The sequence below is a fragment of the Melozone crissalis genome, unplaced genomic scaffold (genome assembly GCF_028551555.1).
Source record: "Melozone crissalis strain CALT ecotype California unplaced genomic scaffold, PUWL_Pcris_2 ptg000008l_1, whole genome shotgun sequence".
NCBI lineage: Eukaryota > Metazoa > Chordata > Aves > Passeriformes > Passerellidae > Melozone > Melozone crissalis.
The window spans coordinates 16,160,298-16,186,499 of record NW_026535786.1 but is presented as its reverse complement, the minus strand read 5'-3'; the positions used below and the strand labels follow the sequence as shown (position 1 = coordinate 16,186,499).

The 26,202-nt window shown below is 46.1% G+C and overlaps 1 protein-coding gene across 3 annotated transcripts in view; it reads right to left on the bottom strand.

Annotated features, from left to right (window-relative positions):
* IGSF11 (immunoglobulin superfamily member 11) overlaps nt 1-26,202 on the bottom strand; it is a 103,911-nt gene that overhangs the window by 69,701 nt on the left and 8,008 nt on the right. The window contains exon 1 of one of the 3 annotated variants that reach the window (XM_054269993.1): nt 24,629-24,681. The exons of the other annotated variants lie outside the window; for them this stretch is intronic. Within the exon in view, the coding sequence (XP_054125968.1) occupies nt 24,629-24,635 (7 nt within the window). The 5' untranslated portion in view covers nt 24,636-24,681. Of the gene's footprint in view, nt 1-24,628; nt 24,682-26,202 lie in introns of those variants that run through there. 3 annotated transcript variants of the gene reach the window in all.

The following is a 26,202-nucleotide window of genomic DNA, read 5'->3' as shown; positions in this document are numbered from 1 at the left end:
CAGCTAGCCTGACAGTTCACTGCTCTCCTATGGCTGAGAAGCTCAGCAGCAGCCACAGCTACACCTCTTTTTTTTTTTTTTATATATGCATATATATAAAATGCAAGGCTATTTGCAATGGATGGCAAATCACCATCCTTGTGGCAAGCCTTTCCCACCATCACATCCTCTGGTTTTCAGCAGCCCCCAGCTCAGAGGAGCCCCTGTGGGCCTGATGGCTGCCGGGGCACAAGCACAACAGAGACACTCACTCATCTGAGGGCCGCACACAACAGCTGCATTGACAGGGACTGGGCCCGTGACTTGTTGAAGCTATTTCAGCTGGAAAACAAAACCGCTTTTTCTGCTCCCCCTTGTTTTTAAGTGGGCATCAGGCACAGGAGAATGATGCTGGCTTTGCACACAGCTGTGGCACCCCCACTCTGTACCACTGGCAGCAGGAGAGCTGCTCGCTGTGGGACCCACTGCGGCCAGCACTGAGCTCTGCAGACACACGGCCCTTTTACACCTTCAGCTCCCGGAAAAGGACAGCTCTCCCTCAGGGCTCCCACCAGGGAGAGCACCAAGCACCAGGGTCCTCTGCCTCCCTTTTCTGGGACAGCAGAGGCAGGCAAATGAGAAGGGACTCTGCAGGGCTGTGAAAGGGAAGAAGCTAAATATTTTTGGCAAATAGAGAACACAAGCTGAAAAAAATTGGACACAATGTGTAAATGATTCTATGAAACTGATTTGAAAAGAAAAGTCAGGTCTAGTAGGTCAGAATTACTTCCCCCAGTACACCTAGGTTTCTCTGTGTCTTCCAAAGTAACTGAAGAAGAAAATAAAATCAGGTCCTTATGATATCCAGCTGCTAATTAGCTCATGAAGGAAAGAGGTATAGATTTTATGGATGACAGGGACAAAACAGGAATTGAAACTCATAGCTTTGTTTCTATTCCTCTTTCCACTTTTGTCACCAACCAAAGCCTAGTTAAAAGAAAAGCCCACACATCCCTCTCCCAGCCTGCCTTTTGTCTCTTTCAAACTAGGTGAGAGCCATCAGCCTTCCAGCTTGATTCCAGAAGGAAAATCCAGCCCCTGTGCCCAGGAAAGGGCTGGCTAGGATGTCTCTTCCCCACCAAAACTCTCAGGCACCCCAGGCTGCTGACCTCTTCCTGGCACAAGCCTTTCCAATATTTCATGAGAGGATTGTTGTTTTCTCATGGGTTCCTTGTTTAAGAACATTATATTTGGAGCTCAGATAGAAAGGATCCATTTAACCAGATCTTTTATTCCCTGTCTCACCCACACGTACACACGTGCTGCTCCCCCATGGCAGCTGTCTGTGCACACACACACACCACACATGCCTTTTGGCTGCCTCCCATCACATTTGCTTTAATTAAACACCCTGGAGGCTTGTTTCTAAACACATATTATTGATAGATTTTTGGTTTTGTTTTTTTTTAATACCCTGACTGCTGCAATTCTGAACTAAATAAGGTGAATGACAAAATTCACAGGGGGAAGAGAGAGGGAGGGAGAGGGAAGACAGCAGCTCTTAGATCTGAGCAGCCTGAGGACACAGGCTACATTTGGAGTAGGATGCAGAAAAACTTGGTGGCAATCCCCAAGGAAGCTGGATCCCCACCACAGACTGCGAGCGCCCTGCCAGTCCTTGGATGAATTGCATCCCAGTCACTAGGAAGGAAGGACTGGAAACACCATGTAATTTCTGGCAGCCTGGCAACGGGTTTTTGATGTGAAAAGGTCCCACAAAGAGAAACTTTACCCGCCCCTTGGTGTCATGTGCTGCTTTAACTGCAGAGTGCCCAGGGATAGGAATGCACATAAAGCACTCCACTGACACCCTGCAATGTTCTGCCTTCACCATTAGCAGGAACTTTTTAGGAAAAAGTGCCCAGAAATTTGAAAAAGTAAAATGTGCTCTAAAGTACTGAGAAGGAAGAAAAACCCCATCAGATTGCAGCAGATCTGCCATACTGATCAGAGAGAGAAATGCCCTCCTGACCCTACAGATGACTAACAGACAGTCTGAAACATGAGATTAAAGCATGTGCAAGAAAGGCTACGCTTATGACTATTGTCCAGGTAAACTGAGAAAGCCTAGAAGGAAATCCCTTCAGGGCTGCCAGTGCTCAGGCTGGAAGGATCCTTTCAATTCCAGTTGGTTCAGGCTTGCCTGTCCAACTGAGGCTCTGGTTTCCAAGACATCTAGTGCAAATGACACAGTGAGATGAATTTGGTGTATTATTTACTCCAAAAACTCGCCCAGGTTTTATGCTGGCTGCTCATCTTCATGCTGGATCCAAATCCAATGCCCTTGCTGGGCCAACACTGAAAGAAGAAAAAGGTTTTACTTTGTGAGAAGGCAGAAGAAAGACGCAACAATAAACCACGTGTCACTGCCGAATGTCTCTGGGAGAACTCACATGATCCCTGAAAAGACAGAGGAACAAGGATACTGGGATGGGGGAGAAAGGGAGAAACTCCAGACTAGTTTTGCAGTGCTGGATATTTATGTAGCAGGAAAAGCATTTCATTCCCATGCAGCTGCTGCTGCTGCACAGGCCAGGAGGGCAGGTGAGAGAGAAGCTGCAGGTTGGAGTGATCAAACCATCGTGCCATGAATGCTGAGTCTGAATGTTGCAAAGAAAGGGAAACTGCCAGGAGTCTGCCCCTGTTCTGCCCATCCTGTGACTCCACAAGGGTGACTCCACATGCCCCCCAGCCTGCCCTAGCTTGTAGCACACTTGGCCCACCTCCTGGGTTTGCTGCCAGGCTTAACTCAGCATCTGCAATGGCCCATGATGAAAAGCACTGTCAAAAGCAGTGCAGAGCACTGCATACTCTGGTCTCTGACAACACTTGCCAACTGTTTGGCTGCATCACAGGGCAGACAAAGGCTCACCACACACAGCACTGGGAGGCAGGCTCAGTCTGGTCCAGCACCCATGGCAACAGAAGTCCCATGCCTGAGTTGACACTGGGTTTAGTACACACCACAAGCTCCAGTTTATGCTTTTGCTAGGGAAATGACCTTGAGTACAGCTCTGCTGGTTAGACCCTGGTGCTAAAATAACCCCAGAATGCCAAGGTTGTGGGTTCAATCCCTGTATGGGTCATTCACTTAAAAGCTGGACTTGATGATCCTTGTGGGTCCCTTCCAACTCAGAATATTCTGTGATTCTCCCATCAGACTGCACCTTATACTCAGCCTTCCTATTCCTCCCACTCCTCCAGGGAACATGCCTTTGCTATTCCAAGTTTTATTTCCTTGAAATAAAGGGGATAGCTTTGAGGAGCACAGGCAAAAGCCAGAAGGAGCACTGACCCATGGTATGGCTGAGCAGCACCTGTGGGAGCTGTGCCAGAGGGAGCATCTCATCTTACCCCTCAAGGGAGAGCATAGGACCTCTCGCTGCCATTGGGGCTGCCCAGGGGATTAGCCTACAGTTGTTCCTTTTTAATGAGGGAGGAGGCAGGCATGTGAGCCCAGCTCAGTGTGCCTGGTACTCTCCATCAATCAAAGGGATGAAAGTTGCAGTAACCAAGGCCAGAAAGTGCCTCAGCTGAGCTGAGCTATAACTGGTAACCACAAAACTTGGCAACATTCCTGCTCTGTAGTGCTGTACAAGCTCAGAGATATTCAGCTGGACACGCCCACCCCCATCCTAAATACTCAAGGAATCCCTGAGTAGCAGCCCTGAAGCCTAGATTCCTGCAGCCTGCTGGCTTGGATATTCTTATGCCTAATACTCTGCCTAAATCCACATTATGGACCTCCTTTCCCTCAGTAGTGTTTCCTCTCTTAATCTGTATGATTTGGTGACTTCTGGCAAATGCAGTATTTTGGAGACTCCTGTCATCAGGGCTAAAAGTGACAACAAGGTACAAAGCAAAAAAGGTCAAGTAGACAGTGTAACTTCACAATTCTTTCCTCAAAGTAAAACTGGAGTAAAAAAGGATCCTGCAAGTTCATTGTTTAGTTACAGCACCAATAAAAGCCCTAGAGCCACAAATCCTGTCTGGAAAGTTTGGGCTAAATAGTAGTATCTATTCTGGGCCTAATTTGGGCAATCGATTTTTCATTACTTTGAAATACTTTACACATTGGAAGTGAATTGTGTAAGAGAATACTGATGTCCTTTTCTTCATCTGACTTAATTCCTTCCTGCCCATTCCAGGCTACACATGACCATTAGGAAGGGGGAGTGCAGGCAAAAATGAAAGTGCTGCAGTGGCAATCCAAAGCACTGCTCCTCACCGAAGGGAGAAGCCAAGACTGATGCCTGGGCTGTAATAAGAAGGTCAGAGCTAGACACATCCATGCCTGATTCCACAGGGGTGGAGAGCAACCTCACACCATGGCACAGGGGCATCACCCCACAGGACACCAGTGGGGAAAAAGGGACAACCTCCTGGAAAGGAGCTTCAGCCCAAGCTCTCCCACTGCCCTTCTCCCTTCTGGAGGTCAGGTCTCACAGCACAGGCACCCCAGCCCTGCTGCTGTGTAGGCACTGGAGGTGAAGGCAAAGAGCAGAAACTATTTCAGGTTACGTGAACCCATCTCCACCAAATAGGATTACCAGACACAATCCAATTGGCTGAGGTGGGTCACAGAGCTGAAAATAGTTTTGTACTCTTGCCCTCTTAGCTGGTAAATAGCTTTCAGCCCCTAAAAGTGCTGACTTGTGCTATGCATTGGTGGAAACAGCTTGCACAAAAGTGAGACGGCTTGAGGACAAGAAAGGGGAAACCTGGGCACTGGGTGAAACGCTGCTGTGGCATATTCGGGTCAAAAGGACACCCTGAAAGGATGGTAGAAAAGAAAAGAAAAAAAAAAAAGAAAAACCAAATTACAAAAACCAAAACAAAAAACCACACACCCCAAACTAATTAGTTTGAAGTTGCAAACCACTCAGTTTAATCTATGATTTTTATTTATGCACATCTCATACAAAAGCCCAAATAGTTAATCTGGGACTAGAAATACAGAAAGCAGCATAGAACAGAATTTACTGGCACACAGAGCCCAGCCCTCTTATTACAATCCCCTTCACAGACAGATAAAGACTCCTCTTAAAGCCTGTCTGGGAGTTTTGTTCCTGTTGTTCTGTTTGGAAGCTGCTCTCCAAACTTCCCCCACCTAACAGAATGAAACTGTGGTTTAATTCCTGGACTAGATTACCACAATTGATTTCTCATAATTGATTGCACTGTTGCAAACACCTTCCCTTAGCCTTAAAAACTCTTCCTTTTTCACACTGTTTACCTGCTAACATATTTACAGAGCACTCTCATACTCCCCCTACCATTTTCCTCAGGCTAAACATTCCAAGCTCTTCTAATCTCCCCTTGCAGGGCAAGCTTTCCATTGCCTCATCATCCTGACAGGCTTGCTTCAGCACAAGTGCAGCTTCTGCTTAGCAAGATGATCTAAGAGCAAGTCCCTCTGCTCAAAGGAGAAGTCAAGTTTTGAGAGGCTTCTTCTTTGTTGCTGTTGATTAGTTTCTTGGTTGGTTGGTTTCTTGGTTGGTTGGTTGGTTGTTTAAAACAAACTTTCTCCCTTTTTTTTTGGTCACTAGATTTTTCAATGTCAACATTTTAGCCTTTTCTTATCTCAGGGGATTTGCATTCTTCAAGCTTTTTAAAAGCTCCCTGCACTCAGCTATCAGGACAGCCCCAGTACAGCCCCGTTGACTGTCCTGACACCATGGTCATTGAGATGATAGGAAGGAGGGGCAGGAACAACTTAATTTTTGCCCTTGGGCACAGGCAATTCAAACAGGAATGACATCCCAGCTGTCAGCACAAGGCAAAAGAAAAACATGCTCACAGCAACCCTGAACAAAAGCCTTTGTCCCACCAAACTGACCAGGATGGAGAGGTGAGTGGGGCTCAGCAGGGCTGTCTTCTTCCTCCTGCTCCTGCTCTGCCTAGCACTTACAGGATGCTCATGGCACAGGCTCACTCCCTCCTGCTCCATTTCCATTAGCAGGGGATGATGCAACTAGACTTTTACTGCAATTTGCTGAGGAACACTGCTGTCCAAACTGATGAAACAGCAATTCAGCAGAGGACGCAGGAGGCACTTTAGAGAAGTGGCAGGGACACCAGACAAGCTTTCACCACATTTATCAAAGTGCCAGCAGTTTCATTTCAAGGCAGCAGCGACAGTTATAAATAATGAGAAGAACTACTCTGTATCTAGAGCATTTTAATAAATAAAAATATAAAAAAGAAGCCTAACAGCACAGTTAGTTCTGCTTCTGCAACCTTTCAGGTTTTCCAGCAATGTATATATCAGTGATTCTCTCCTTTGTAGTTCCTGACAGCACAACTCCCCCTGGATGATGGACCTTTAGCACAGACATGATCTTTCAGCAGAGTGCAGGTTACTGCACTTTTACTGGCAAATGCAGAGCTCTGTGTTTGTGTGTGTGTACACACGTGTGTGCACTTGTATATAATTTCACTCAGAGCTGCTTGCTCAGCCTTCAGGCACAGAACAAACCAGACCAGGCACTTTGCTGCACACTCTAAGTTATGCACACTCCCTTCCAATTGTTATAGGTTTTGAGGATGGCACTTTTTGAGAAGGATCCATTTGCTATTTTGCCGTCCAGTTTTGACTCTTTGTGAGGAATGGCAAAGGAAAGAGCAGGAAAAATGCCTCCTGAAACACAGCTCAGCCAATGTCTCCCCTTCCTGCCCAGCAGTATTCCCACTGCCTTGCTCATGAGGCAATTTCAAGGACAGATGACACAATTTAGCAGTCTTCTAGCATGGGCTCAGTGGGCAACATGAAGCCCACTCAGAGTATCAAAGCAACCTTTCAAATACCACATTTCCTCACACACTGTTCAAACACAGCTTGACCCTGTAGGACAGCAGGACCACTACACAAGTGCACTCAGCAGCACAGACACTGCCCACACCACATCCAGCTCTAAGAGGATTCCAGAGCACTCACACACCTCTCTAGAGGTCCAGCACAGCTCTGGTGGTGCAGCCTGTGACCTCACTCACTGGAGGTGCACCACTACAAGTGCTGTGCTTCATTCAGCCTGTGCAAGACTTGGGGACCTCAGTCTCTCTGCACACCCTGCAGCTCCTGCCCTTTCATGCCCAGCTTGACTGATGCCCACCCTATGGCATGGTAAGTATGCCCTCTCTGCTAATGTAACTCACAGCCTCCTGCTCTCCTGCAGGAGGAGGCATTTTCTCTGTGACTTGCAGCCAGTTGTCTGCACACCCTTACTGAGATGCAGCAGTGGCTGCTGCCACAGCATCCTCCCTGCAAGAGAGCCAGGAAGGTGCTGTGGAGAAGGAAATGGCTTCTGATGGAAAAATTTACTTCACTGATGCAGACTTGGAAGTGCCAGTTCACTGGAGCTTCCCAGTCACCCCATCCAGCATGGCAGGCAGAGCGAGCTGGGAGCCAGCCTGCAGCATCTGCTGCCAGGGTCCTGGATGTGCTGGAGAAATACACCTGCTGTGCCAGTGGAACCCACCTCTCCTTCCCTGGCTGTTCAAACTTACCTGGATCTAAAAGAAGCAGCACACTGTTACCAAAATCACAAAATCCTAACAGACATGAACTGTTTGTTCTCCCTCACCTCCTACTCTCAATGGTAGTCACTGCAGGTTGTGTGATAAAGTAAAAGAGGCACAACAAACAGCCCCCAGAGCTCTGCTTCTTTATGGATGAAAAAGACAAAAAAACCCCAAAACCCCAGGGAATGGAACAAACTGGATGCCAATATCACAAAAATAGCAATTTAAAAAAATTTAAAAGGGAGGAAAAGTAAATAACCTTGAGTCAAAGTACCCAAGTATCACCGTGCAGCTGAAGAGCCTGCTCATCTTGGGAAGCGTTTCTTTTCTTAGAGAATGTGTCCTGCTGAACTGCACAGAGATGAGCATGAAGAGATACTCCCTTCCCAGCAGAGGAAGTGTAAATTCAGAATGCAGCTGTCAAGAGAAAACACTGAGCTGTTTCCAGAACCATATTTATAGCTGAATTTAGAGGGGTTTATATTTAGAGAAACTGTTGGGTTTGGGCTTTCTTGGGGGGCAACTTCTGCATTTCCTTTTACTTAATTGAGAGTCATTCAAGTCACCCAGGTGATAACCTTGTGTAGATTCATTCATAAAACTAAAATGCAACAAGCTGAGCTGAACTATCGTGACAGTCTCATAGCTAAAGACTCCTAATCTGGAAATGAAATGCTGAAGGTTCTCATAGCAACATCATCTCAGGGTTTTATATGCTCAATACCCAGCAAAACAGTCTTCTAAAAATAAATTTAAAAAACAAAAACACAAAGAAATATTCACACTGAAATTATAGTCTTCTCCAAGTGCAAAAAAGACAAGATATTATTTCCTAAATGTCACAATTTAGAAACCTATTCATCTGTGACATTTATATTACAGTAACACAAGCATCTGTATTTTTCTCTTCTTGAGTTTGTTGAGTTCCCAACAAATTCCACTGAGTAAAAAAAAAAAAAATAAAAGAAAGAAAAAAATATCAGCTTAGTTACATATTATCTCTTACACATAACTGGAGCTTCTCTCTCTGAACAAGTTCCAGAAGCTGCACCAGAGCAAACTCTGTAAGAGGGAGTGCAGCATTCAAAAGCTATCTGGTAAGAAGGTCCCCTAATGCAGGATCCATACACCCCAGAAAAACTTCAACAATTTGTTGGCCGTGTTAAAACTTGCCTGAATTTTCCATACTCAAAAATTGTCACAGGAGTCCAAGAATTCCAGTGAGACTCAAACTTATTTTTCTCTGGGCGCCTTGCGCTTCATCATTTAGTAATGTTAATATAAGGTCTGATCCTGCTGAGCTCTGAGCATCCGTGGTGCTCCCTAGGGAAGTCTGTGGAGGCTGCCAGCTGAAGTGCTGAGCATAAGAGAACTCCAGCCCCTATAGCCTCAAAGACCACCAAGTGCTGAGCTGCCTCAGAGCATGCAGCCACTAACAGAAACCTGGAAACATCCCTTCTTCTTCCTCATGGCAAAGAGCAAGAAGTGCTCTTCTAATAAAGAAGTTGTGACTGACTTTCCCCAGTAATTTCCATCCTTTTATATTACAAATAACTCCTCCCAAAAGTTGAAAATAAATGCAGCATCCTTCACACCACCACTCAGGGCACCAACCCCAGAGCCCAGGGAATAGGAAATGCTGGATTTCCAGTGCTTCTGCTGGCAGCAGAGAAACAGTCTCTGACCTGCTCCAAGCCTCCACCACCAACCTGAATGAGCCCCACTCTGTTTACAGGGTTCAGTGCCGCTCCTGCACCACCAGTCCCATCAGGCTGCCAGGATGGGATGGAAGCTGAGGGGGTGAAGGCAAGACCTCCAGACCTCTGCATATGCTCCATCATTTGTGTGCTGCAGAGGGGTGTAGCTCACTTGAATCAAGGTCTTCTTCAAAAAAGGGAAATCAGAACTGCAGGAACTCAGCACTCAAGCAACAAATGAACAGTACTCAGTGGAAGAACCAAAAAAGCTAAAAAGGGTGCAGCTACATTAAAATTTATGTTACCAGAAGCAATGATTACCTTTACTTCTGAGCAATTTACCCATACACACAGAAGAGAAAGGTTTCCCCTTCATGTGTGCTGTGAACTAGCGATTTAACACATTGTAGCCGGTTGTAGTGGGCTTTGTTTGCTGCCAGCCTTGGCAGAGGTCTGCCTGGCCTCATCACTGTCCCCACGCTCCAGCTGGCTCTTCCTACAGCAGCAGAGAGGGAAGCCTGCTCTGCTGCTGCCCCTTCTGTGCCTGCTCCACTGAATTTAAATGTCATCAGTGTGACACTATCTGGGGAAGAACACAAACAAACCTGGAATCCCTTACCTCTGCCCACAGAGGAAAAAAAAAAAAAACAACCAAAAACCAAAAACTGATTCACAAAAGCAGCACCCACAGTCAGACTGGGACATTGCAGTGTCTGGAACTCCTTCATGGCATGCCAGTTGGGGTTTCTCATGCCACCAAGGGCTCCTGGATGCTAAAAGCAGTAGGAGAAGTGGGCAAGTTATTCCACAGCTTGCTGGGAAGTGGAGCTTCCCCATGATGGAGGGTGGAATCTATCATGACACCTGCACCAGCTTCATCTAGAAAGGAAAACTCAACAAAAATTAGCCAAAAACTCAAAAAAACCCCGCAACAAGTTTACTGTGCAGGCAGCCCTTACAAAGGCTCTGAGTGGTAGGATGGGGCAGGAGGCTTTGCCCACTCTCAGCAGTTCCAGGACAGGTCAGATGTTGCTCCTCTGTCCTGCCTTTACCCCAAAACCTTGGAGTTGGGGACGTGCACCTGCATGTCTGGAAACAAAAGCCAATCCAGAGAGCTTGCTACATGGCAGGATGTGGTTCTTAGAAGGGAACTTCAGGAGCAAGGCACAGGTCAGCTTTAATCTGAGCCATCAGCATGAGGTAAGGAGAGAGAAGCCCTGGCCAGGATATGGACTCACCCCCACGCACATCCCACTCATCCTTCAAGCCTTTGGCAAAGGACCCCATCTCATCCTATCCCCTGCTACCACTCCAGTCTGACTTATCCCTCCCTTTTTTCATTACCTCGGTGCCGCACGAAAACCAGCTGCAACTCAAACAAGCCTCTGCTAGACCATAAAGGCAGAAGTGGGAACAGGCTGGGACTGCTTAAAATGAGTGGCATGTTGCCCAGGGCCGGGAGCTGTCCCCCAGCAGCCCGGCGCCCCGGGCTTCAGCGGAGGGGCTGAAAAGCCGCATTGAGGACAGCGGGGCCGTCAGGGCTGGCTGAACATCCCGTGTCCGGGAACAGTGGGCTCCTTGTTCGCTCGCCGGGGCCGTGGGGAAGCCTCAGCAGAAAGGCTGCTATTCAAATGGAAATCAGGGCCTTGCTCCCAGCCGGGAGGAGAAGGAGGAGGGTTGCTGGCTCCTCACAAACAACAAGAAGATCGCTGGGAGACTTTGGATCTGGAAAAGGATGGAGGAGGGGGGAGACGCTCTCTGGCACATACACGGCACAAGTGGATGCTGGAAGGGGGAGAACAAGTGAGAGCAAAACCCTTTGCTGGTGAGCGCCCAGTGTAACTTGCCCCATGAGAAGCAAATGCGGTACGGCTGGGCATCTGACATGCTCATGATCCCAAAACCACATCCCAAACTCAAATCAGCCACATTACACATGGAAGAATAGCAGCTGCAAGGAATAAGGCCTGGTGTGGTCTTGTAGCAGACTGGCACAGAGACTTGCTGATAACTCAATGCAAAAACGGTATCAAGTTCCAAGAAATGTCTTGCTCTTCTTTAAGCATTAGAACCTGTGGATCCATTCCTTCCTCTTCAATTATTTTTCCCCTGGTGGAGGAGTGGAGCAAGATGAGGGGAGGGGGATTGTATCATCAGAAATTTGTGTTTGATTATTACATTATAACACAACGTTCCAGTCTGTGCAAGGAAATGCAGCAGCTCTTCACACAAGCCATCTGAGTGAGCAATTCAGCAACCGAATAAATCAAGGCAAACCCTCAATTAATTAAAACAGAATTAAATTAATTAAGAAGAGACATTATGACTTCAATCACAGGAAATTCTACAAGCCAACCTGTGGCTTTATTTTCACAGCTGTGCTTGTGCTACTCTGTGCTGCTATCAGTCAAAATTAATTCTAGGTAGAATCATAGAAGGGTTTGGTTTGGAAGGGATATTAAAGATCATCCAGTTCCAGTCCCACTGACATGGGCAGGGACACATTCTACTAGATCAGGTTGCTCAAAGTCCCATCCTGCCTGGCCTTGAACACTTCCAGGGATGGGGCATCCACAGCTTCTCTGGGCAGCCTGGGCCAGTGCCACTCCACCCTCACAGTACAGAATTGCTTCCTAGTATCTAATCTACACCTACTCTCTTTCAGTTTGAACCCATTACCCTTTGTCCTATCACTTCACACCCTTGTAAAAAAATCTTTCCCCAGATCTCTTGTAGCCTACTTCAGGTACTAGAAAGTGCTCTAAGGTCCCCCTAGAGCCTTTTCTTCTCCAGGGTGAACAGCTCCAACAAGAGCCTGGGAGACAGCAGCTGTCCTACAGAGCCAAATATCTCAGGTCAACTTCTCTCTCCTCATCCCAGTCTCCATCCTGGATCAGGCTTGACCAGGAAGGGAAATATCTTCTCCCCAGATATCTTGATGATATCCCTTTCCCATGCATGGTTTGTCTAGCCAGGGCACTGGAAAAAGGTAGAACCTAAAAGTGACCTTTAGTCGGCATATTCCTATTTTGGTCATGAGCAAACACAAAAAGTTGGGGTTTGGTGTTGTTTTTTGTCTTTGGTGTTGGAGTTTCAGAGTTATTCACTGGGACTTACTCCAAAGCTCAATTATCAGAGGACAAGATCACAGGCCACAAGAAAAAAGAAGCGACACACTGAACTCTGGTTTTTAATTGGGCTAGCCTAGGTCATCCACAGGGCAGATTTTCACAGTTCCATTCAAAATGGAACTGTGAAAAACAAATAAACCATGTTTGTCCTGCCCATCTTCTCCCTCCACTTTAGTAAGTAATTGCTCACTATGTTTCTCATTCACTCTGTTTCTTAGCTATCTAACGGACAACAGGAACATTCTTGGAAGTAGAACTTTGGACAAACACAGGGAAGCTTCATTTTCCCAGAAGTCTGTCATTCTCCAACTCCACCAGTAGTTAAGAAAGTCTTTATCTAAACCATTTTAAAGAAAAGTATAAAATGTCATGGACAGACAGAACAAAAGTACATCTTTTCAAGGCTCACTGATGTGGGAGGGAGGTTGCTTGGGTTAAAAGGCTAAGCTTGCATACTGGGAGAAACTAATGTGTTCTGGAGAGAAATAAACATTCTCTCCAGCTGTGTGTTCCCCAAGGAATTAAGAGCCACACCAGCCATATATTCAATAGCTACTTACATGAAGCAAAGCACCAGGAGATCAGAGGACAGGAAAGCAAAGGAGGATCTCTTGCTGCCATCAATTCTTGTAGGAGAAAGCATTTCAGTTATCTCCAGGCAATGCCTGGTGTCCCTTTTACTATCTGTGATTGTTTCACAGCACACCATTTAAAAAATTATTTACTATGAATTCATGATCCATTTGAAAATAATTCACTCTTAATTCACAATCACTTGGTGAATGATTTAAGGAAAAAAATCCCTTTCCATTTGAGAGAGAGTTAGTCTGCCTGCACCTGCTGTCAATGTGGTCAGTAACCTTGACCACAGGGTGCTGTGTCTTGTCAAAATCTGACACCAAGAAACCAGGAAAGCTAAATAGAAAATTTTCCTCCTTGCTCCCAGGAATGCCATGCAGCAAATAGACATCTCCCAAATACTTCTGCAACTGAAGAAGCTTTAGGAGCAAGCAGCCAAGGACAGCCAGACCCCACAGCTTCCCTGCACAGTAAAGAGTATTTACAAACCCCGCTGAGCAGCAGGATCCAGCTCACTGGAGCTGACAAAGCATGGTGATCTCAGCATATGTTTCACAGGTCTTAGTGCCTTTTCTCCACAATGGATGAGTGGGAAGGGAGGGATAATGCCATGCCATCAACTGCTACTGGAGCAGCTTCACCTCTCTCCTCCAACCAACCTGCTGCAGCCCCAGGTACTGTGAGAGGCAGGAGGAAAGTGCCCTGGGAACTTCACTCTCCTTCATGCTGTACAGGTGGCTCTCTGCCCAAACCCTGAAATACACCATCTATCTTGTCTCTGAATTATGGATTCTGAGCAAAAGCCTGCTAAATTACTGTAGGTTGGAGGCCCAAGTTCAGGTACTTTGATTCATTTCCATGCAAAAGGCTGGGTTAAACAGCTGCTCCAAGATACACATCACATCCAGGCAAGAGATTGCTTTGTCCTCAGCTTCCACTCTTTTGAACAAAAACAAAAGAAAGGAAGAACACTATTGCCCCAAAAGCATCTTTTGACCACTGCCAAGATAAGCAGTGTCTCAGCACAGAAGGGACAGGAGACATTTCAGAAATGCAATATACCTGGAGGGAAAGGATGAAAGTGGCAATCTACTTCACAGAAATTTAAACTATCCCAATGTTAAAAATTCATTGCTGCTTCCTGTTACTAATGTAGCAATTATTAATCATTATTACCTTCATAATATGTTAATTCACCTCCTGTTTAACCTCTGTGGTGCAAGTACCAGCCTTCATCAAGATAGTTTATAAACAAACTGTCTAATCACTCAAGTATCAACACAGCTCAGGTATTCAGCCCAGATGCTGCCAGAAAAGCAACAGCAACAGCTGCCACATCCACTGGCACTGCTAAAATATAGCTGATTATGTACTAAAACAAACAAACAAATAAATAAATCACTTACTTTTGTTATTCCCTGATTCTTTCAACCTCCAGGAGAGACAGAAACTGAGCCTATACTTAATCATCTGGTTTACTGGCTTTCGAGTAAATTTGTGACTGTAGGTTATATTTGTGGTATACCCTCAAATCCCAGACTGAAGATAGAATTGCTGAGTCCCTAGGGAGGTTTTCAGGGTACTCAGTTCTTCTAGTTTTTCAGTTCCTCTGGAATGTGACACAGGCAGGCCCAGACTCATCCTGCCCCCCTCTCCACTGAGCCTCATCAAGCCAAAGGATCCCTCATAAAGGCTCCCAGTGTCAATCCCTCTGGGTGATTGTTGTCTCCCCCAGGAGAAGCTGGGAGAGGTGATTTTCTGAAGCAGAAAAAGCTTGGGGGAGCAGCCCATTGATGTGACTCACTCCCAGGGAGTCCTTTTCCATTCAGTCCCATATGGATCTGCTTCCTCCCTTCTTCCCCCCACCCCTTCAGTGCATTCCCATTCTCACCATGCTCCTCAGGCTGCAGGCACCCCTGCCTTGGCCACCTTCCTGACCAGCTCCCTCTCTCCTTGGGCATGAGGAAGGTGGCTTTCTTCTCCACCACCTCCAAGTATGACAAAGGAAGTGTCCCAAGCAGGTAAGGGAGACGTGGGTCCATTCCCTGCTCCTAGTGACAGCTGATGGCATCTGCAGGGGAGCTCTGAGTTTGTTCCACTTCACACAAAAAAGCTCCAAGGAGTGAAAACTCTGAGGCTTTTTCTTCAATGAATTCTGTGTTGCCTCTGCTGAGCACATGGGCAATCACATTTGATTTTTCAAAGGCTCTTTATCTAACCTAATTCATGTGGATTGTCTCAAAGGTGACAAAAAGCACACAGATCACCCTTCTGCTGCATTTCAAGGCCTGGCTACACAACATGGTGGAAAGGCAGCATTCCAAAAAAAACATTTCTCTTTTCATATATGCAGGAGTCCATTCCCTGCCCCAACTTATTCTCAAAAATAGGAGAAAGGAGGGTTAAATTTTCCATGCAAAACCAGTCTGAGCTAGAATCCAGGGATAGGAAAGTTCCAGACAATCCTTTTCAAGCCTAGCAAAATAGTAAAATGACTCAAAGCAAAGACAGGATAACAATCACAAAAATCACAGCTATTCAGGGGGCAACAACTGCAACCAGGGGGACTTTTAACAACATTTATCAAGAGTGAAACTGAGGCAAGAAAAGGTGGAAAACATAACTAAAAATACCCAGGCATCCTTAAACACAAGCAGCACAACAACCCTCAGATTGCAGTACCATTATATTTTTAAATCCTAAAAATGCTGTTTGAGTCCCTAGGGAGGATCCAAGCTGGCTGTGGGTTACCCATGCCCTGGGTGCAGAAATGTGGTGGTGGCTCTGTCAGGGTGAGCACAGCCCCACGTGCCCTGGCTGCAGCAGCACGGACGGGGCACAGTCAGCACGAGGGACAGAGCCAGGGTGCAGGGCTGGGAGCCTGAGCAAGGCAGCTGAGCCAAGCAGGCAGGGTGCAGGGCCAGCACGGGTGTGCCTGCACCTCTGAGATGCTGCTGCTGCTCAGGAGCACTCAAGTGCACAGCGTGGAGATGCTCGAGTGCCCCTGTGCTGTGCCAGCCAGGTCTGACGGAGCCACTCGTGAATCAGAGTGAAGAAACCCTGCCAAAGCTCTTCTGCTGCAGAGCCAGGTAGGTGCCTCTCACTGGGATCCCCTACATGCAGTATCTGCAGGAGCTTATCCTGAGCCCTAAGCAAAGGTGTGGAAGCTAGCACAGGTCTGCCACTGTGCTAGCATCCAGGTCTGCATCCAGGCTGCAAAGCCCTTTTCTGACCCAGGCTTTAGGGGACACAGTGCAAATATTGAGCACAGCCTCAGCTGGGCTTATTATCAGTGGAATGATCACCACCATGTTAAAAACAAAACGTTTCCAGGGGAAGCTTCTAGATGTATTTATTTGCTTTTGCCTCACTAACCAGTATCTGTAGCATCTGTGCGCTTCATAGTCCAGACAAGCCAATCTGCATGACCTCAATGTAACAAGAGAAGCACTCTACCCTGAAGAGACATGGGGTAACAATCCCCTGCACTGCAACCTCAGGAAACCACCAGCCTCATCCTTCTGCCCCAAGGCAGGATCTCCTGCAGTTCTGTCACCCTGCCAGCTGCTGGATCAACTTATTCTTAGAGACCTTCTTCAACAGTGCAAACTCCATACTTTCCCCAGCCAGCCTCCTCTAAAAGCTGTTGACCTCTTCTGTATGTGGGATACCTCCAAGGATGATGCAAATCCTACAGAACCCAGCAGTGCATATGGCACTCTGGCACCTGGGGTTAAGGTTGCAGCTATTTGAGTTTCTGCAGGAGAGCATGAGCACACAAGCAAAATGAGCCCTGGGAGCTTTAATAAACTATGTGCTAGCCTTACATGGAGAGCAGCCCATAAGATAAAGAACCTCTTCACAGAGTCTCTGAAGTCTTACACACGGTCTATTTGTATATCTGCACTGATGGTAGCACAGATACATCCATAGAGCACAACACACCCTTGTACATAATGACAAGGGGAAAAACATTGCAGTTCTGCTTGGCTGGGCCCCAAGTCAGGGCAGTTTTGTTCCTAACCTTTATCCTCATTGTATATCTTGGTTCATGGTTACAGTGATAGCAGTAATACAGCCCCAACACAATGTTTTTCCCTGACAGCATCCTGAAACATCCAGAAACAAGCCCTTGTCATTCATTCCCTTCCTAGAGGTGGGGAAAGCAAGACCCAGGTGTGTGCACTCTCCACCCTGCAAGTGTAGAACAGGGCAGGGATCAGACACAGCCTCACACTCCTCTGCTATGCTGTGCAGGCAGCACCTCCTCCTGCCACCTGCTCTCCAAGACTGGTCAGGGAGCAAAACCCTGATAACAGGTACAAAATGCAGCCCCTGGGGCAAGAAAGAGCAAAAGTAATCTGAAAGATTAATGGAAAACACAGCATTGGTAAGGTGGTGTGTTTCTCCACTGGAAAAAAAATCAGAATTTTCCTATCCAAGTCCTCAAAAGAAGTCAAAAAAAAAAAATAAAAATCACACAAGGCCCTGCCCTGCTGCTGCTTTGCTGATGTCAACTACTGCAGAACAAAAAGGATGAGGTTGTTCAGGCACAGCCAGCCTGCTGCCAGAAGACATCCCTCCAATCTCTCTGCATGCTGCAAAAAAACACAAGTTGGTACAAGATAAAAAAGCAGACCCTGCACCTTTCTACCCCATATCTATCAGTGTGCTTGTGCAATGATAACCAAAATAGCTGTGAACTCCTCCAGTGATTCAAAGCACTGCTACCCCATCTACTCACCAAACCATCTGCAGAAGGAGGCAAGGATGTGTAGTTCTTAACCATATTCTTTGTTGCTTATTTACTCTGTGTATTTGCATAAGTACTGACAGAATTTGAAATAAAGGCCTCTTCACACACACATTCACATTCCCCCACCCCACAGAGAGGACAGCTTCAGCCCCTATCATTCCCCACACTTCCAGCAGAAAAAAATGTGTGTGGGCAGGGTGGGGGGATAGTCATGAGCAGAAGCCACGATCTGACTCTGTCAGCAGATGACTTCTATTTGCACTCGTTAGCACTGCCCTAGCGTGAGCTAACACCACCCCCTCGGGTAATTTAAATTTATGAAAAAATAGAAAAGAAGGGGGAAAAAAAAAGCCTGTATTTCTATATTTAGGAGGTTAGGATAATCGGGGTGGAAGAGCCCATCTGTTTGGCGTTCACTCCAGCTGCTATGGATGCGGAAATTTGTCTATTTTCTTTCCTTTTGCCTGTTTTGACTTGTCCTGGCTGACTGTGAGAGAGACACAGAGAGCGTGATATATGGCCACAGCCATTTAGGTCTGCGACTGTGCGCCATCCCATTGGAGTCACAGCAGAACCACTTAGCATAACCAGGGTCTTTCCCACAGGAGTGTAAAATAGTAAATAATAATTATTATTGTTGTTGTTGTTGTTGTTATTATTATATTTTAGTTGATACTATTAATAAGTCTCTGTTTGTAACACCGAAGACAGAACAACACAGAAAGGCACAAGACAAGACACATCTTAGACCTCTGTAAAAGTCAGCTTGAAGAAGGCAGCCTCGCATCTGCCACATGTTTATTTTGGGAGAGCACCCCATGTAAAACTGAATTTCTGTGGGATGCCAACTCGTCATCATTGGCACTAGCCACTGGATGGAGACATAGCCACACTTCTTCTCAAACCAACCTGTTCTGCCATTTTTGTCCCAAGGCTCTATGAAAGTGAGCTAAATTCAGAAGTGGCTTTTGATCTCCCACCTTCCTGAGCTGGCCAGGCTCTGGTCCCAAAATACTGAGGATGCAATCACTTCAAGAAGTCTCTTGATGCTGTTCCTGTCATAGACACAAGTGCCACAGCCCTTGTGGGGTATAGCATCACTGCCCTTGCAAACCTAATGCAGTGCTACTTCTTTTGCTGCTAAAGGCATTCCTACGGTGTGTTACGGCACATGGCAGACTGTTGGGACCATTTGCTGTTTACCTTGTTTGGTACAGGTGACTGCTTTTTAATTTCAATGTTTCAATGTTTTAACATTCATCACCGAGGTCATAAGAGGTGCCAAGGATGAGCAATAAGTTTGGATGTATTTCATGTGATTAGTGTTCTGAAAGCCTTAGAAAGAGGAGATAAGACTGTTGGTGCAATATTCAGAATTTCACTGCCAGCTTTTCCTACAGAATCTTCTTCAGCCCTGGGGCTGGAATCACAGTGCAGTGCAGGTGGGTGAGGAGCATGGATCAATAAATAGGAATATATATTGGGGAATGCACAGTCCAGGCACTCCCCAGCCCTCCCTGCAGCACACAGGCCTAGTCCAGATCTAGCCCTCCTTTCTGTTGCCTGACAAACATTTCCTCACCTTCCCAACCACATGAAGCTGAAACTCTCCCAGTGATTTCCATGTGTACAAGACTGGGATCTAGACCATCACCTAAAGGGCAAGCAATGTGTACAGAGGTCCAGAAACCCTCTCTTTGGAAGCAGGCCTCCTCTCATGAGTGCAAGTTCCTTGCACATAAGCACCAATGGATATCGATGAACACATTTGGCAGGCTGGTCTTCATGGTCTGTCTGGTCTGGGGGTTGGGTGCACAGCATGGCTTGGGTGCACTTCTGATCACTGGCATGAGGAACAACACTTTACTCCTTTGACTCTCTGCTCCAAGGAGGTCATTTTAGCTCTCACAAGTCAGCAGGGACAACCTCTCTTCCTCCCCCAAAACTGACTGCCTGTTTCTGCAGCTGCATCCCACACATCATCAATCACCCAGAGATGGCTCTTTCTCTTCCCAGCTTCCCAGACCACCCTCTCCTGAATTGTCTGTGCTCTTCTGATAGCTACTGCAACTCAGTAAGTTGGGCCCTGTGGCCCAGAAGCATTTGTTCCCTTGGGACACAAAGCCCCTGCACCCAGCCCTCCTCTGACAGAAGAAAAGGGTTCATGATGTTAGGTGAGGTACTCACTGCCATGTCCCACCCTCTACTACATATAAGCGACCCCACATAGGTCAGCCCAAAGACACAACAGGAAGAATATGAGGTCTCACTGGTTCACAGACCCAAAAAAACAACTGTTTGACTGTGCCTTCAGGTAGGCCTACAAAGCATCACCTGTGTTACAGAGCTGAAGGGTGTCTCACACAGCTTCAGAAGCTGCTTTCCACAATGTACACAAAAGTTGCACACAAAAATGTTGACCTTCAGCAGCTGACATTGTTGCAGCTGTTCTTTAAGATGTTAAAGTAACTCACACCTAGGCCTTGCAGACCCAGAGAAAATTCTTCTTTCTGTGACGCACCATTTGCATTACTTTTGTCAAGCATTATTTAATATTTCCAAATTAATTTTTTCTTAGAGGGATGATAAGCCAATAAAAGTACATGGAAAATATTCTGAAATCTGAGAAATCTTAAAAGATGAAGATACAAATAAAAAAACTGAAACTAATGGCTGCGGTTTTGTTTGTTTGTTTTTCAATTATTTATGCTATTTCATGCAATATTTAAGGGGGGGGGGGAAAGCACAGTGACATGTATGAGTAACTTCAAATAAACTGCCTTGTATTGGATGAAATCAGGAATACTGCAACTTAATTCAACATTTATATCATCACTCTCCCACGCTCCCCATCTGAAAGATGCAGTGCCCTGTAATTGCAGATAAGGAAACAGAATTCTCTTGTATGTTCACTTTCATGAAAGATAAATTTGCTTTGTTCTCTATTTTGGTCCCTAATTCAGAAAACCACTTAAACATATGCTGAAGTTCATAATTTGCCACTCTACCACTTATGCATCTACTCAGGAATATGCCTAAAGTCAGGCATATGCACAGCACACTGCTGACTGTGGACCTTAGAGCATTCTGTTCATTTCTGCAGCTATTCTAATTTAGTGACGTAAATGTACAAGGAAGTAACACATTTTGAGCAATTTTAGCACTCACTGGCAAAAGTGAGTTTTGAACTTGCCTATCCCCACAAACAGTCTGAAAAATTATTAAAAATTAATAGCTAATTCTTTATACATTTCAGAAACTGCTTAATTCCAGCAATTACTTTGAGCTGTCAGGATAGTGAAATACTATGGCATGAACTTTCACTTTGTATCATTGCTGAGCAACCAAACCTGGAGCTGAAATGCTGCTCTCCTTCTTAGGAAACAGTTAAAAAAAAACACAACAAACCTTCTTATGAACATGTGGCATGTCAAATATTATTTGTAGAAGCTATTCAGTAAGTAATTTCAAATAACTAAAATGCAAAGAAACCGCAGGATGTTCACAAACAATTTTCAAATAGAAATGGAAGAGGAATTCATTAAATAAATTATTTGCTATAAATTATTCACCTACCTCTAATCTTACTACCACTTAGACTATAAAATTCATGCCATAAAAGATACAGGATTCGTGCCATAAATGATACAGGATACATAATAAGGCATCATTAACTTATGCATTTCCCAGTGCTGCTATATTTTGACTGTACAGTTATATGTGCATTATTATATATATTATACATATACACATGCATTAAGACATCCTTTTGTCTTTAATGGACTTTGAGTGTAATACGTTTCTGTTTTTAAAGCTAAGCTAAGGAGACCTAGTCTGATTTTAGCTTCTAAGTTGATTTTGAGCTCCAAGGCTGAATAACTCTTCAAATCTGAGAGAATAATCCAAGCTGTACTCTGAGCGAAGCCAAAATGAACGGAAGCCTTACATAGTTCACTAATTTAGTGAGATTTCCACAACTTGGGCCCATTTCACATAAATTCACAATTAGAGGTGGACATTCCTTTGTGTCTATCAACTTATGTTCACACAGTGAACATTTTCATAAAGGTGAAAGGGGTGAGGAGAAGCTGGAAGCAGATCACTGGCAGGAGACAACAGTGACCTTCTGGGACCCTCTGGCCAGCACTGGATCACAGGGTCAGCAGCATCCCCACAAGAATCACTTTTCCCCTCCAGCAGCTGCAAGAGAAGCTGCCAGCTGTGCCCTGGCTATATGGCCAGAGGAACAAATTCCAAAAAGAAACCTAAATTACACTATGAAAATTATTTTAGCCACAAAAACAAAATCCCAGAAAGGATTCTCACTTGTAACCAGGGATGAAGGAAGCTTTTTCTTCTTGTTTGTGTCCTGATTTGTTCTAAGTGACAGCTATATTCCACAGCTTGTTTGATCTCCAGCAGTTGTTTTATTATCTTATATCATAACTGTTTATTTTTAATTAAAAGTACAATGATTGTCACTGAATTTCTCCATTTGTGGAAAACTGATACAAGTTGTCATTCTTTGGTTGTGGAGAAAGAGAATAAAAAAGGATTCTTGCAGTTGTCAGAAGAATCTCTCAATTATCTCCTAAGCAAATTCTATTGCAGTGAGTTGCAATTAAATGCTACTCCTTACCATCCATGCATGGTTTTACACCTTGGAAAGGAAAGAAGAGTTGGTTTGGCAGAGTTTCATCATTCTGACTGGCTCATAGCAGGTTCAGTCCTCAGCCCAGTGGATGTCAGGTGCATTTGTCCAGCCCAGGACTGTGGCCCTACACACGGTGTTATTACACACTGGTATTTCCACAGACCTTCTGAGTGCTTGAAAAGACCCCCAGAGGAGGCAAGACCATGGGGTCCTCTCACACCAGAGACCTCTTGAAGGCTCCAATGCCAGGTCCTGACACACAGACCTCAAAGCTAAATAAGCTTTACCACAGCAGTTTCTACATCAAACACAGGGAAAATAGCTGTGGCTCTGCTGACAGGACTGCTTCCACTCTTGCTTATTGCCAACATAAATTCACATCAGCTAGGCTGTTTAAAAAGGACCTGAGGGAATTGTGTGCTTAATTCCCATAGGTATCTTATAAAATCCCAATTGTAACAGACAATGCTCTATTTTTTTCTATTTTCAGGGTGAAGCCACACCATGGGTAGAGAGTGGATAAGGAAGAAGGGCTGCATTAGACCCAATGGAAACCAAGCTTCCCTTAAGCAGTGAAGAAAATACTTCACAATGCCTGAGGACCAGACTCACACTTCTCTGTAGGAGTGCCCTGGCTAGCACATCTCCACCATGCAGGGCAAAACTCACACAGAAACAGAACTTGAAGGCAGGAAAGTCACGTCTCAGACCATCCTGCGCCTCCCAAACCAGCCCTAATCTGATCCTGATTAGCCCTGGCTGATCCTGCAGCAAAACCCAGTCGGGAAAGATTGCCTCCAAAGTGTCCTGAAGGCACAGATTATTTAAGATTGCCACCAGTGTCACACTGCACCCAGCATGTGAATAGGCAGCAAGCTGGAGGTGAGGAAGACAGATACCTTGCACACACAGTCCGCTCACCTGTGACCCCAGAGCCACCCCTCTGGGGATCCCAAGCAAAATATTCATCATGAAGATGGTCAATTCAAGGATGAGGGAAGAACTGCATTTGATTTAGTTGCTGCAGATTTTCTCTAGAGACTCAGAATCGACAACCACCCATGAGCCACTGCCACGAAAACTCAGGATGAAAAGTATCCAGCAGGCCACTGATTAAATCAGTGGCCAGGCAGCATTGTCCAGTGGAGAAGGCATGGGCTGGCAGTCAGGAGATGCAGGCTCCAACCCCACGTTGGCCATGGGAGTCCTGCATGACCATGGCAAAAGCACTTCCCATCTTAGGGCCTCAGTTTTCCCCATCAGCTGCATGGTGATCTAGATAACAGGGCAGTTACCTGAGTCAGTGAAGAGAAAGATTATACAGGGATTAGCATTAAAAAAGTGGGTGGGCAGAGCGCAGCATAGAGAGGAAGGGTTGTGAAAAATACATGGGCCTCTGTCTTCATGCTCCTCATCTCTTTCCACAAAGTGGTTACTAAAAGCAAAAATAGTATGCTCTCCCTACAAAGGCAGCACACAGCAGACACATATATTTAGAACACTGTGAAATAAATACTGACTTTTGTCCAAGGTAGGAAAAAGGTACCCTGTGCTACAGAGAGGGAGAAAGACAAAGACGACTGAAGTCACCCTGAAGCAAGAAAAAGGAAAGAATACACACCTCTGGGACAGATTCAGCTGTGGTATAAACATGGATGTTAGCCATATTGAAGAAGGTCAGGAATAAATGACAAAGCTCTCACGAGCCTGACCTGGAGGTCCATCAGGTGCTAGATGTGTACAGGACAAGCACTCATCTTCCTGAATGTCAAATGAGTAATTTCAAATCCCCAAATAAATGGTAGGACACTGCAGCAGAAACAACCCTCAGGAAGGACAGGACAGAACACCTTTTCAGTAATTTTATTTTGCAGCTTTTTCAGCTTGCATAGCTATCCCCCTTGCCCAGCTGAGGATGTCACATGCTGCTTTTCCTCTCCCAGGAGAAATCAATCTGTCACTAGGGCCACTCTCTCGACACTATCCCCCAACATGTGTTCTCTACCCCTTCTGCTTGCTCAGAGCACAGAAATGACAGAACAGAAACCCAGTGGCAGCAGGTGGGAATGGAACCCACATCCCCTAATCCCAGTGCTCTCAGCCAAAAAAAAAAAAAAAAAAGGAAAAAGCAAAAAATAAAGAGCTCCCCCGATCCCCTGGTTTTTCCCTTACATGCATAGCATCACTGCTGCTGAATTGCAGCCTCAGAGCAAGGAAAGAAAGAGGCCCAAAAGGCAGCTAGGAAACCCACCGTCCATTGGCTTCCCTCCACACGAGGCGATCGGACTCCTTCTGCTGCAGTGCCTTGGCAAGCACACCTCGCTCTGACTCAGCACCTCGCCGGCACCTCCTGTCAATTATTCCCACAAACTGCTGACGCCGGAAGGGCTATTTGCAATTAGGATGCAACACAAGCCGGTGGCGGTGGGATGCCTCAGCTCCCCCCCTTCACCTGCAGCGGTGCCCTCGCTGTGAGCCCTCTGGCTCGGGGCTGGAGCTCCCAGCGAGGGTGAACTGTGGGGGACAGGGCACGTAGTGCAGGAGGGCTGGAGGATGGGGACCAGGGGGTGGGGGAAGCCTGCCTGTGTGTACCTATTCTGTGCATAAAAAGACAACTGCTGTCAATGTGGCAGATGAAATGAAGTCATGTAAAAAAAAAAAAAAAAAAAAAAAAGTAAAAAAAAAAGGCAAAACAGCCCCTGGGAATAAGGGCGAGAGCAGCAAGACAGATGAAACTATGCAGAAAAGCTACAGGAGAGCTAGCAGGAGCATTCCCCAAAGAACAAGCAAAGCACAGCCTTGCTGCAGCTCCTGCAGCTGAGATGCACAAGCCTGCTCTCCCTGTCCGAGGCATCTCCAGCACAGAGAGGGAGGCGCTGATTGCGGATGAGTCCCGTAATAAGGGCCCAGGGCGCAGCAGCTGTTTCAGGGGCAAAAGGAAGGACTGCCCTTGACAAGCCAAGGACATGAGGCTTCTGCAGACAGACTGAGGCCATTCTGTCCCTCTGCCAAGTAGCCAAGGTCCTCCCAACCTCTCCGAGTCACTAGCTCACACAGCCAGAAAGACAAGCAGGTCTGCACATGAGCAGCTCCACAAGCCATGGAGATGTTCAGACAACAAACCCTGTCAAACAGTGAAGATCAACCACACAGTTATGGAAGCAGCCCAGAAATCACACAGGCTCAGCAATGCCCTGCAGAAGCCCTCCATCATCTTCTGCTCCATTAAAGCAACCCGTCTTCCCCCCATCCCTGTCTCCTTCCCTGGTCATGGGGAGCACCAAGCACCCTTCACTGCCACAGGCAGCGAGAGGCAGCAGAGTGAGTGATGCACTCCATGCAGGAAATCCTAGGGAGCCTTTTACCAATAAGCAGGGTTGCATTTGCTGAGATATCACCTCCAAACCAAACATTTTGGAGTGCAGCTAATGCTGATAGACCACATGGGAGCACAGATCAGAGCAGGTGGTGTGGAGCTGGAGCAAAAACTCCAAAAAGCACTTTGGGTTCGATGCAGCAAACCAGTCCCTACAACATGATGCAACAACCTCTTTTTGCAGCCATACCAAGCAACACAGTGTCCAACATGCCTTGCAGTCTGCGTGCCCGCAGCAGCAGAATTCATCACAGACTCATGCCCTGCCTGGAAATCCAGTGTGGGTAAAGAGGCAAAGACATCAAACTGCAGAATGGGTGATATACAAATCTCATCTAGATAGCTATGGCTGAAAAGGGAGAAAAGTTAACTAAAAAAAACAACTCACTAAAGCAGCGTGTATTTTCCAATGGCCTCCTGATCAGGTAAAGAATATCAACTTCACTGTG